The sequence below is a fragment of the Papio anubis genome, chromosome 3, assembly GCF_008728515.1.
Source record: "Papio anubis isolate 15944 chromosome 3, Panubis1.0, whole genome shotgun sequence".
Classification (NCBI taxonomy): domain Eukaryota; kingdom Metazoa; phylum Chordata; class Mammalia; order Primates; family Cercopithecidae; genus Papio; species Papio anubis.
The window spans coordinates 96106567-96119347 of record NC_044978.1 but is presented as its reverse complement, the minus strand read 5'-3'; the positions used below and the strand labels follow the sequence as shown (position 1 = coordinate 96119347).

General features: G+C 38.8%; 1 protein-coding gene and 1 pseudogene across 2 annotated transcripts in view; one reads left to right on the top strand and one right to left on the bottom strand.

Moving 5' to 3' along the window:
* Positions 1-12781, top strand: part of LRRC66 (leucine rich repeat containing 66) — a 31622-nt gene that overhangs the window by 4531 nt on the left and 14310 nt on the right. Inside the window, exon 3 of the mRNA XM_003898904.4 lies at positions 11145-11314. Coding sequence (XP_003898953.3) covers positions 11145-11314 — 170 coding nt within the window. The remainder of the gene's footprint in view (positions 1-11144; positions 11315-12781) is intronic.
* Positions 9747-10836, bottom strand: LOC108586002 (annotated as a pseudogene). Its single transcript, XR_001902647.3, has one exon. The product of XR_001902647.3 is annotated as a 40S ribosomal protein S2 pseudogene (transcript).

The following is a 12781-nucleotide window of genomic DNA, read 5'->3' as shown; positions in this document are numbered from 1 at the left end:
TTTTTATTATTCTCTTGTCATAAATTGAGAATAACAGTATATTTAGAAACAAATAATTAATTTTTGTCTAAATCTCAAGTTTGTTTTTGTTTTTTGAGATGCAGTTTCACTCTTGTTGCCCATGCTGGAGAGCAATGGCATGATCTCGGCTCCCTGCAACCTCCACCTCCCGGGTTCAAGCGATTCTTTTGCCTCAGCCTCGCAAGTACCTGGGATTACAGGCATGTGCCACCACACGTGGCTAATTTTGTATTTTTAGGAGAGAGGGGCTCCTCCATGTTGGTCAGGCTGGTCTCAAACTCCTGATCTCAGGTGCTCCGCAGGCCTCAGCGTACCAAAGTGCTGGGATTACAGGCATGAGCCACCGTGCCCGGCGTCAAGTTATTTTTTAAAATGTTAAACAATTATTGCAGTAGTAGCCCACTATAATTCATGAGCAGATAATTATTTGTGTCTGACTATATAGGCACTTGCATTCATCTAAAATAATAATAATAAATTAGGGACATCTCAGAAAGCAACAGTCAAGCAACCTTCATAACTATGTACCACATATTTTAAAATGGGGACTCTTTCTAGAACCAATGAAAAGTTTCTTTCACTCAGGAAAGCCCACTTTTGTAAGGGCGAGATATCACATGAACTAACCCTGTCTTCAGAGTCAGTTGTGGTGTCATCAATAAGCTTCATGTTGGGAAAACGCCCAGAAGAGGTGCTGGCCAATGCAATTTATAGAACAGAAGCCAACCATGAATTTAATCTTAATAATACTTCCATCTTCCTCCCATATTTTTGGAGTATAGCATCAATAATTGAAAAACTAGTTTTAAAACATGAAAACAATGGGATCAGTCTCTGGTTAATCTGGCTTACCTTCATCAAGCAGTATTTCTGGAGTGCTCACAGAGTAACTGGAAATGTAGCAGGAACAACATCTTGTTGGGATTCCAGTTAGGTTGATAGACCAAATGTAGCAGCCTCACATTAACCAACTAAGTTCCAGAACCCAAGAGATAAATGTGTTAGAAATAAGATGAAATAGTACCTAACATTTGAAACTGGTGGAATTAAAAAAAAAAAAAAAACACAATGTATTATTAAAAAGTAAAGTATATTGTGTTCCTTTATTCATAGAAAATTAAAGATTTCATCCTGATTGCTACTGGATTATGGAATTATCAATAAGCAATGTACTGACAACTAATTCAGGTTCTAAAGAAACAAAAAGTATGTAAGACACTAAACTAAGAAGGCAAGGCCTTTGGCTCACCTACATAATTTGACCACAGTAAGATCTGACCTAATGAATCAAATATCTTACCCAGGACCATTCTAGACTCTATTCCAATTCTTACTGCTCTTTGGACTAAAAGCCACAATCCCTGAATATTGTTGTTTTATGTTATCAGGTTATCACACTTGGGAGAGCACTTAAGAAGTTCATAGTACAGAGGGTGTATTTACTAAGTGTAATGTCTGAGTATCCTTTCTGTGGCCTTTTTTTTCTGATAGATCATTTCTTGGAAATAATAAAACTGCCTCTGGCCACTTAAATGCAAAGGCTAATAAAATTCCTGCCTACTGTGGCCTTTGTAATCTTTAGAAGGCAGTTCAATAAATAATTCCCTTTCCACAAAGTACCTCTATATTTTCCTCCCGGCATTCAACTCTCCTCTCTTGAAACATAAAATCTACCCCTGATGTTCAAGCCCCAGCCATGAATGCACCATACAGCCTCTTTCACTCATTTGACTACCCTCTGAACATTGGCTCACCAAGCAAAAATATTAAAAGAACACATTTTCCCATTGAGAAGTGCAATCAAGTACCATGAAAGAGTTTTCTTAAATTTTCCAACTCCATCTTGAGAGACCCTAAACAAACCAGGTTATCTGAAGGACCAAACCAGTTCCCTTAAAAAAAAAAAAAAAAAATCTTAATTATCTAAAATTGAAAGTAAAGGAAAAGTTTTCATCCAGGAGGAGTAACTGAACTTCCTGGTCTTTATTCTCATCTCCAGAAGAAATGTACCTTCCTCTTGGAAAATCTCGGCTTGATATTATGAGGGGAGTTAAATAAGAGGATTCTCTAATAACTGCATTCAAAATCAAAATCACCCTCTCCCCACATGCTTGGGTATATTCAGTTCCCATTCTTTTTAATTATTAATTTTTTTTTTTCTTTTTTTATACGGAGTCTCACTCTTGTTACCCAGGCTGGAGTGCAATGGCATGGTTGCAGCTCACTACAACTTCCGCCTCCTGGGTTCAAGAGATTCTCCTGCCTTAGCCTTCCATGTAGCTGGGATTACGGGCGCCTGCCACCACACCTAACTTTTTTTTTTTTTTTTTTTTTGTATTTTTAGTAAAGATGGAGTTTCACCATGTTGGCCAGGCTGGTTTTGAACTCCTGACCTCAAGTGATCCACCTGCCTCAGCCTCCCGAAGTGCTGGGATTACAGGCATCAACCACCATCCTCAGCCTATTTACTCTTACAATTCTTTTACACATCTTATATTACTCTATTTACTTGTTTATTGACCTTAAACAAGTCACTTAACCTAAAAAAGCTTCCTGGTCCTTATCTTTAACTAGGAATAATTATATGTATAGGGTTGGTGTGAGGGTTAGAGACAGTGTATATCAAGACTGTAACACATAGAGTGATGATACATGTAAAACATCTCTCATAGTGCCTGGCACACGACAGGTGTTCAAAAGTGTTAGTTCCTCTTTAGTGCCACTTGATTGTCCTGAGTCTTTAATTCTGTATTTCTCGCCCTGGTCTTTACTATAATGGTAACTTCCTTGATTTCAGGCACAATAGATAATTAAAGGGGATTCTCATTCTCTGTCTTCAGATGTTTAGAGTATTTGCCAACAGTCTTGGTGCCTCTGTTGATATTAATATAGGTCTGCATAATATTGGAAGCCCCTGCTCTTCCTTTTTCTGAGCACTTTCTGATCTGTCCTCTGACTCTCTGAACTACATTGACTCATGAAACCATCACCACTGTCAAGGTAATGAACTATCTGTTACCCCAAAAGCTTCCTCATCCCCCTTTGTAATCTATCTTTTCCACCCATCCCTTCTCCCCAACCCAGGTAACGACTGATCTTTCTGTTTTGTTATAGATTCACTTGCATTTCTATAATTTTATATAAAAGGCATTATACAATATATGCTTTTATTTTTGGTCTAACTTATTTTTTCAGCACAATTATCTTGAGACTTATCCATGTCATTTTGTATATTAAAAGTTCATTCCTACTAAAAACAGAATTACAGTTCGACCTAGCACACCCCTTAGTGGGTGTATATGCAAAGGAAAAATAAATCATTCTACAAAAAAGACACATGCACTCATATGTTCATCACAGCACCAATCACAATAGCAATTACATGGAATCAACCTAGGTGCCCATCAACAGTGGATTGGATAAAGAAAATGTGGTACATATACATCATGGACTCCTACAGAACTCTAAAGAAGAAGGAAATCATGTCCTTTGCAGCAACATGGATGTAGCTGCAGGCCATTATCCTAAGCAAAGTAATGAAGGAACAGAAAGCCAAGTACCATATATTCTCACTTATAAATGGGAACTAAATCTTGGGTTCAAACAAACATAAAGATGGGAACAATAGACACTGGGGACCACTAGAAGGAGGAGGAGTGTGGGAGGAGGGAGACTAAAGCTGAAAATCTACCTATTGAGTACTATGCTCACTACCTGGCAGCATCAGGCAATATACCTATGTAACAAACCTGCACATGTACTCTCAAATAAAAGTTGACATTATTTTAAAAACTAAGACAAAAAGAAAAACTTCTGTGAACTGTGGGGAAAAAGTTCATTCCTTTTCATTGCTGTGTAGAATTCCATCTTGAGGATTCATTTATCTGTTGATGGACACTTAGGTTGTCTTTTTAGCTATTAAAAATAAAGCTGCTAGATCTTTCATAAATGCTGTATGCAGGTTAATGAAATTCTCTCTATTCCCAGTTTGCCCAGGACCTTTTCTGGATCCATTGAGATGATCATATGGGGTTTTTTTCAGTCTGTTAATTTGGAGAATTGTGTTTTCTAATATTAAATCAACTTTGCATTCCTGGGATGAATTCTATTTTGTCGTGATTTATTATCTTTTTTTATATATTTTAGATTCAATTTGCTAAAATTTTAAGAAATTTTACATCTGTGTTCATGAGGAATATTGGGTTATTATTTTCTTTTGCTATATTGTTGATGTCTAGTTTTGGTATTAGAGTAATGCGGGCCTCATAAAATGAGTTGGGAGATATTTATTCCTCTTCCGTCTTCTGGAAGTGTTTGTTTAGAATTGGCTTTATTTCTTCCATAAATGTGTCATAGAATTCCCCAGTGAAGCTATCTGAACAGGAGTTTTTTTCATGGAAGCTATTTAATTACAAGTTTACTTTCATTAATAGATGCAGGGGTATTCACATTATTGCTTTTTGAGTGAGTATTGGTAGTTTATTAGCATAAAGCTGTTCACAATGTTTCATTATCCTTTTAATATCTATAGACTCTGTAGTAATGCCACCTCTCTTATTATTGATACTGATAATTTATATCTTATCTTTTCTGATCAGCCTGACTAGAAGTCTTTTTAAATCAATTTTATTGTTGTTAAAGAACCAGCTTTTGGTTTTATTGATTTTTCTCTATTATTTTTACATTTTCTACTTTATTACTTCTCTGGTCTTTATTGTTTCCTTTCTTCTGCTTACTTTCAATTTCATTCATTCTTGCAAGTTTCTTAAAGGAGAAGCTGAAGTCAATGACTTGAGGCATTTCTTCTTTAATAGCCATTTAGTGCAATTTAATAATAAATTAGTAATTTCCCTCTAAAAATGGTTTAGCTACATCCCACAAATTTTGATATGTGATGTTTTCATTTTTAGTTGAGTCAAAATACTTTATTTCTATTTTTATTTTTCTTTGTACCATGGGTTATTTAGAAGTGTGTTATGAATATCCAATAATCTATGGATATCCTACAGTTCTAGCTTTGGGGTTTCCAATATATATCTTAAGATCACAGTCTATTTTTATTTGGTATTATACTACTTGCCTATAACATAAGAACCTTACAATGGCGTTCTCCCATTTTTTCCCCTCTTCTGTCCTTTGTGCAAGTATTGTCCTACATTTTACCCCTATATATGTTATAATTTCCACAATATGTTTTTACTATCTTTGCTTCTCACTGTTGCTTTTAAAGAAACTTAAATATAAAAAAAAATATTTAAATTAATGTACATACATTTCTGGAGCTCTTTGTTCCTTTCTTATATCCAGACTTCTATCTGGTTTCATTGTTCTTCTAAAGGACTTCCTTGAACATTTTTTCTAGTCTAGGTCTTCTCCTGATGAATGCTTTCAAATCTTTATTGTAAAAGGTCTTTATTTGCCTTTGTTTTTCAAGTATATTTTTACTCAATAAGGAATTCTAGGCTGACCTTTTAAAAGATTTTCAGTTTGTTTAAATGTTGCTCCATTATTTTGAATTTGCATTATTTCCAATAAGAAATCTACTCTCATCCTTATCTTTATTCTTTTTATAGTGTTCCTGATATACACTCAATTTAAATTTTTGGCAATCAAATGTACTAATATTTTCCTTCATAATTTCTTTTTTTTAATCTTCAAAAACAGCTTTCCCCATGTGCAACTACACCAATATTTTATTTATATGTACCTTAACTCCATGGATGGCAAAATTGTCAGAGAAGATTTTTCAGGCATATTATACTTATAATCCAACTGAAATTTACTTTGTTGTGTGGAGATTATAATAATGTCTGCAGCGGATCGCTGGAATTCACCCAGGTCAAATTATTTAATCAGGAGCTCTTTTCCTGAAAACTTGATGTCAGAGCATCTCATCCCCACTAGTCAGGGCCAGCTAGGTATCATGCCCTGAATTTTCTGCAGACCAGAGTTGGGAAGCCATCTTCGATTCTAGCCTATCAAACAGATTCTGTCTTCATCTTCATCCTAGCATCAGCCCATTCACAAGATAGTGTCAGAATTTAACAGAACTTAATCCAGCATAATTCACACATAGTCACCTGAGGCTAGTAGAACTCCTGCCAGATCTCACTAAACAACTTCGATTCTATACATTAAAAAAAAAAAAAAAAATGACAGTCAAGAGCTCTAACCCTACTCTAATATAGTTAGTTGTTATCCCTCAAGGGCTCATCCCTATTATCTTGAAAGTTACACATGGGTCTTAGTCTGTTCCACAAGGCCCTCATTTGGACCAGCAGGCTACCAGGCCATGTTATTTTAATGACACTAGCAGAAACCAAGAAAGCAAGCCCTGCCACATAAGCGTGTTTCAGATCTTTGCTCACACCACCTCTGCTGCCATTCCTTTGGCCAAAGCAAATTACATGGCCAAACTCAACTCAGTGGGATGGGGAAGTGTATTTGGCCCACAAGACAATAAATATTTGATGAACAATCATCCAAACTAATGGACCTGGCTTCCACTGAACTCCAAAAGCTTGAAGATCATAGTAATCAAAGACATGTCTCAATTCCAGCTATGAGAAACCATTTTTAAGGAATGTAATAAGCATGGAGGCCTTAAGTGATTTTCTTTGGCTCACATCAAAAGTCACAAACAGGGCTGAGAGCAGTGGTTCACACCTGTAATCCCAACACTTTGGGAGGTCAAAGTGGGAGGATTGCTTGAGGCCAGAAGTTTGAGACCAGCCTGGGCAACATGGTGAGATTCTATCTCTACAAAAAATTAAAAGAAAAAAATAATAGCCAGACATAGTGGCATACACCTGTAGTCCAAGCTACTCTGAAGGCTGAGGCAAGAGAATCGCTTGAGCCCAGGAGCTCGAGGTTACAGTAAGCTATGATTGTGCCATGGCACTTCAGCCTGGTGACAGAGCAAGATCCTGTCTCAAAACAAAACCAAACAAAAACTCACAAATAAAGGTGGAATAAACCTCAGTCTCTTAAGTTCCTCTCCAGCACCCTATTACTCCGTGACACAAGCAGATTAACTAAGCAACCCCCAATACATCTGGCAATTTCATTATGTACTCCATGACCCAGACCACCCTTTTGTGGCTTTGAGGGAGGGTTGTTTGTTTTTGTTTGTTTTTAGTTAATAAAAGATGGGCATGGTTAAGGGTAATGGTTAAGAGATCTGGGTTTTGATTCCAGCTCCACCCACCATGGTGTTGTTGAGAAAGTTCTTAACTTTGCTGAACCTAGTTTTTTTTCGTTTGTAAAATATTGATAACTCCTCAGGCTTTGTGAAGGCTAAAAGGAGATGTTTGTGAAATGCTTAGAGCATAAAGAGTACACAATTAGGAGTTTAAAAATAATTTCTTCCGTCACTTTAAAGCTAGGCATGATCGCTGCCTCCACTGAGCTCCTAGGGCACTTACTCAATTCAATTAAGCACTGAGATATTTTAGGAATCATGAGTTTGCATCCCTATATAGGCCAGGCAGGTATCTTGAAAATGTTAGGAACGCTGTAGCTTCTTTCATATTGGTGTCTTATTTTGCATTTTTTTCTGACAGACCCACATGCTTGCATATTAAAAGATGTAGGAATATGCTTCTATGCACAAAGAAACATTTTTCTCCAGAGGTTATGTTCAAAATATTTAACAACTGGCCTTCAGCCTGGGCTCCACAGTTGGATGCCTCCTGGCTGTAGTGCTGGAGCCAGGTGCAGCTGGACCGGGGGCAAGGAGAAGATAGACTGAAGTAAGTGCTCAGGGCAGCAGGGTAGTGCACAGGGACTTCGGCAATGGTCATTTCCAAACCAATATGGAAATATTTTTTACCAGAATAAGCTGAATATGTCTTACTTCTCTCCCATTTAAAAAAAAAAAAAAAAAAAAAAGTCTTCTTGGCCTATCCTTTGTTTTCCTGTTTTTTTGTCATTGTCATTGTTGTTGTTTTTTGTTTGTTTGTTTTTGAGACGGAGTCTCACTCTGTTGCCCTAGCTGGAGTACAGTGGTATGGATCTCGACTCACTGCAACCTCTGCCTCCCGGACTCAAACACTACCACACTGGCTAATTTTTGTATTTTTAGTAGAGACAGGGTTTCACCATGTTGCCCAGGCTGGTCTTGAACTCCTGACCTCAAGTGATTCACCCGCCTCAGCCTCCGAAGTGCTGGGATTACAGGCATCATCCACTGTGCCCAGTCTGTTTTCTTGTTTTTGACAGAGACATGAGTACAAAGAAATGATAATCTTCTATAAGCTCATACCCTCGTCGACAGCAGGCAGCCTTCATTCAGCTCCAGCCAAATGTCATCTTGTGCCAATTAGAACTTCCAGTTTTCTTAAGAGAAGCCAGAAATGCAAATTTTTATTGAATTTTTAATGTCAGTACAATGATTTTTAAATCTCTATGCAAGCCAGACATGGTGGCCTCTGGCCTATTGAATGTATACTATATTCCACCAAGCATTGCAAAAGTTCAAAGATGTGAATTCTGCCCTGAGAGGACTTGATCATCTGATAGGCAAACAAACAAATAAAAATTAATTTTATGGTTGGACGGTCCATGTGATGAACTACTCTGTATAACTAATAACTTTACCTTGAGTTTATGTCTTATCATTGGATCAGATTAAACTCTTTTAAGAGTAAAGATTCTATGTTGTCCATGCTTGTCCTCAGCACTGACTGACTTGCCCATAATGTTTTGATCGATTCGTTGTCCTGATGATCTCTTGCTTAGCATGTATACAATTAAATGAACATATGACAATCTTGATGATGCAGCCATTTCAATTAAGTCATCTCCCTGTATAATCAATCTTACAATAAGTAGCTTGCAGACAGTAGGCAAGGAATAAAGCCTCCTGTAATTGAACCAACCTGATCTTGTTCTGTTGATTAAAGACACAGGCTACATGCAAGAACAGAGCAGAAGGAAATGTAAAAATGCAAACATTTCCTTCTGAAACCCATATGGGAAATGAAATTTGAGAGACAGCTATGACTAGCACCTCCTTCTGAACCTTTATTTATTTTCAGTGCCAAATGGACCTCCTGATTACTCTCTGAAATCAAGTGAAATACAAAGGCAGAGACCAAAATTCAATTTGATTATTTTGCTGGAAAACAAAATCTAGCTATAACTTACTACCTTTGGAAAACACAAGAATGCCTAGGAAATAGTCATAATGTCAACAATAAGTAGCTACAAGAAAGGACATGGCTACAAAATAGCGTAAGACAGCCGGGTGTGGTGGCTCATGCCTGTAATCCCAGTATTTTGGGAGGCCAAGGCGGTGGATCACTTGAGGTCAGGAGTTCAAGACCAGCCTGACAAACATGGTAAAACCCCGTCTCTACCAAAAATACAAAAAAAGAAATTAGCCTGGCATGGTGGCAGGCACTTATAATCCCAGTTACTCGGGAGGCTGAGGCAGAAGACTCACTTGAACCTGGAAGGTGGAAGTTGCAATGAGTGGGGATTGTGCCACCGCACTCCAGCCTGGGTGACAGAGTGACACTCTGCCTCAGAAAAAAATAGAATAAGAAAAATCTTAAAACTGGAAGAATTTATCCATGTAAATAAAGCATCAAAACAACTTTTTTCCTCTATTGTTTAGCAAGATTATTTAGTTTTACTATATAGTTCAGTCAAATAAATATTTTTCATATCTTTCAATCAAGGTTATGTTTTTAACTGATTCTCTTATTTTTTTTTTTTCAGGCTTAATTCACTTTATTTTTCTTGTATAAAAAACCCTATGTTGTAGCCACAGCTGGAGCCTGGGTCCGCTGCACGGAGACTCTGGTGTGGGTCTTGACAAGGTGGTCAGTGAATTCCTGATAGGGAGACTTGGTAAACACAGTCTCCTTCCAGAGGTCAGGGGTCAGGTAGTTGTAGGTCTTAGAGATGGCATCAAACATGGCCTCGGCGAAGTTGCCCAGGGTGGCAGTGCAGCCCTGGGCTGAGGTGTAGCAGTCATCTATACCAGCCATCATGAGCAGCTTCTTGGGCACAGGCGCTGAGAGGATGCCAGTGCCCCTGGATGCAGGGATGAGGCGCACCAGCACAGAGCCACAGCGGCCTGTCACCTTGCAAGGGACGGTGTGGGGCTTGCCAATCTTGTTCCCCCAGTAGCCTCTGCGCATGGGGACAATGGAGAGTTTGGCCAGGATCATGGCCCCACGGATGGCGGTGGCCACCTCCTTAGAGCACTTAACACCCAGGCCGACGTGGCCATTGTAGTCCCCTATAGCAACAAAGGCCTTGAACCTGGTGGGCTGGCCAGCATGGGTCTGCTTCTGCACCGGCATAATCTTCAAAACCTCATCTTTGAGAGAAGCCCCCAAGAAAAAGTCAATGATCTCAGATTCCTTAATGGGCAGGGAGAAGAGGTAGATCTCCTCCAGGGACTTGATCTTCATGTCCTTGACCAAGCGGCCCAGCTTGGTGACCGGCATCCACTCCTTATCCTTGGCCTTGCCTCTGCGAGCTCAGCGGCCTCGGCCCGGACCCCGTCCACAGCCGGGACCCCAGCCCCGGATGCCACTGCCGAAACCTCCGCGGAAGCCACCGCCCTTCCCCACCCCAGGGCCACCAGGGCCTCCGGGCCGCCCCCCTCGCTGCACCGGCGTCATCTGCCATTTGGTGTTTTCTTGGAGAAGAAGTGATTCTCTTATTTTAAAAGTAGTACATGCTCATTGAAAGAAAGAATTCAAAAGTGTTCAAAACAACGTTTCTTTTCTTATCCCTCTTCACTTCCCTCAATCATCCTAGTCCTAAATGTAACTACTAGTAGTTGAGTTTATCTCCTGCCAGGCCTTTTCTTGCTCACTCAAAATCTATGTATGTGTTTGCATATGGCTCTTTTTCCCAAGGACATTGGACTTATACTCTATACTATTCTGTACTTAACTTTTTTCTTCCTGTTCAGTCAGTTTACATGTTGATCTCTCATTATCCTTTGAGATTACATATTATTTCATAGTATTAATATACTATACTTTGTTTAGCAATACCTCAGTTGAGAACTCTTAATGTTGTCTCCAATTTTTCAACATTACAAACAGTGCTGCAGTAAATTTCACCAGTTTAGATTTTAACTTACTTTTTCATTTTAACAGGACTGTGGAAACTGAAGTCATTGCAGAGTTTGGATCTGTCATTCAATGGGATATTGCAAATAGGGTGGTCTGATTTTCACAACTGCCTGCAACTGGAGAATCTCTATTTAAAGAGCAACAAGATATTCAAAATTCACCCACAAGCCTTCAAGGACCTCAAAAAATTACAGGTTCTAAAATCATTTTTATAATATTTGAATAAGGAAGACACATGGGCAATTACATTAGAAGCATATTTCTGTTGAAGAGTTTCTTCATGTCCAGTAGTACTGGCTATTAATCAAAAACTATTAGTCTATTTTAAGATCCCTTAAAGAGCTCAAGTCTCTTTCTTGCCTCAAAAATCAAAGGCCACAATAAGGCACATGAATTTTACTCCAACATAATACTCAACAGCAAGAATTGACACATTATTTTTCTAAGTCAAATTATATCCGACTCCTACATTCCACTTACCAGTTGGCAAGAAATTAAATCTTAGTTATTAGTAAGGCTGTCTCCCTAAGCTACAAGATTGGTGAAAGGTCTCAGGGGTCTTATGCAATATGGAACACTTGGGGAGGCCCCTGTAAACCAACCTGGCTGATGCTAAGATGTCAACGACCCAGGACTAGATGGGCCTCTGAAACCCAGTGACCCTGTTGCTTCCATTTCAAAATTGGACACAAAACAATAAAAATGATAATGATAATATTTCCCTACTTGTATAACACATGTGCCACATGTAGTTCTAAATGTCCAAACCCATATTGGGGAGATTTATGTCACATTTTGGCCCCATAGCTCCTGTCTCTGGCACATCGCAGTTAATCTGCCAAGGTGCCAATAGCTGTAAGCGTAAGGAACTCCTGAAGCCCTGTTCTAGGTCTGGCAGCTTCAGCCCCTTCTCCTCCAAGCACTTTTCTCCACACCCTTCCCTTTGGGAGAATGTTGGAAAATCTCCTCTCAGTGGTCCTTTAGCAACACCGGAGTGGCCTGCAGTGTAACACTACGAGATGGTTTGGAAGAGTCTTTAGTCCTCCATCTCCATAACCTCCACCACAACTCCCATTCTTTATATAGGCCAGCATCATTCAATAGAAACATAGAATGTGAGCCACACATGCAATTTTAAATGTTAGATGTTAGTAGTTAGAGTGAAATGTTTTAAATGTTAGTAGCTAGACGGAAAAAGTTAAAATACACAAGTGAATTTCATCTTAGTGGTGTTATTTACTGAATATTATATTTTACATGTCATCAATATAGAAATTATTAATGAAATATTTTATATCCCCCTTTTTTTATTACACTTTAAGTTCTACAGTACATGTGCACAACGTGCACGTTTGTTACATATGTATACATGTGCCATGTTGGTGTGCTGCATCCATTAATTCGTCATTTACATTACGTATATCTCTTAATGCTATCCCTCCCCCTTCCCCCACTCTCCACAATAGGACCCCGTGTGTGATGTTCCCCTTCCTGTGTCCAAGTGATCTCATGGTTCAATTCCCACCTATGAGTGAGAACATGCGGTGTTTGGTTTTCTGTTCTTGCGATAGTTTGCTGAGACTAATGGTTTCCAGCTGCATCCATGTCCCTACAAAGGAAAGGAACTCATCCTTTTTTTATGGCTGCATAGTATTCCATGG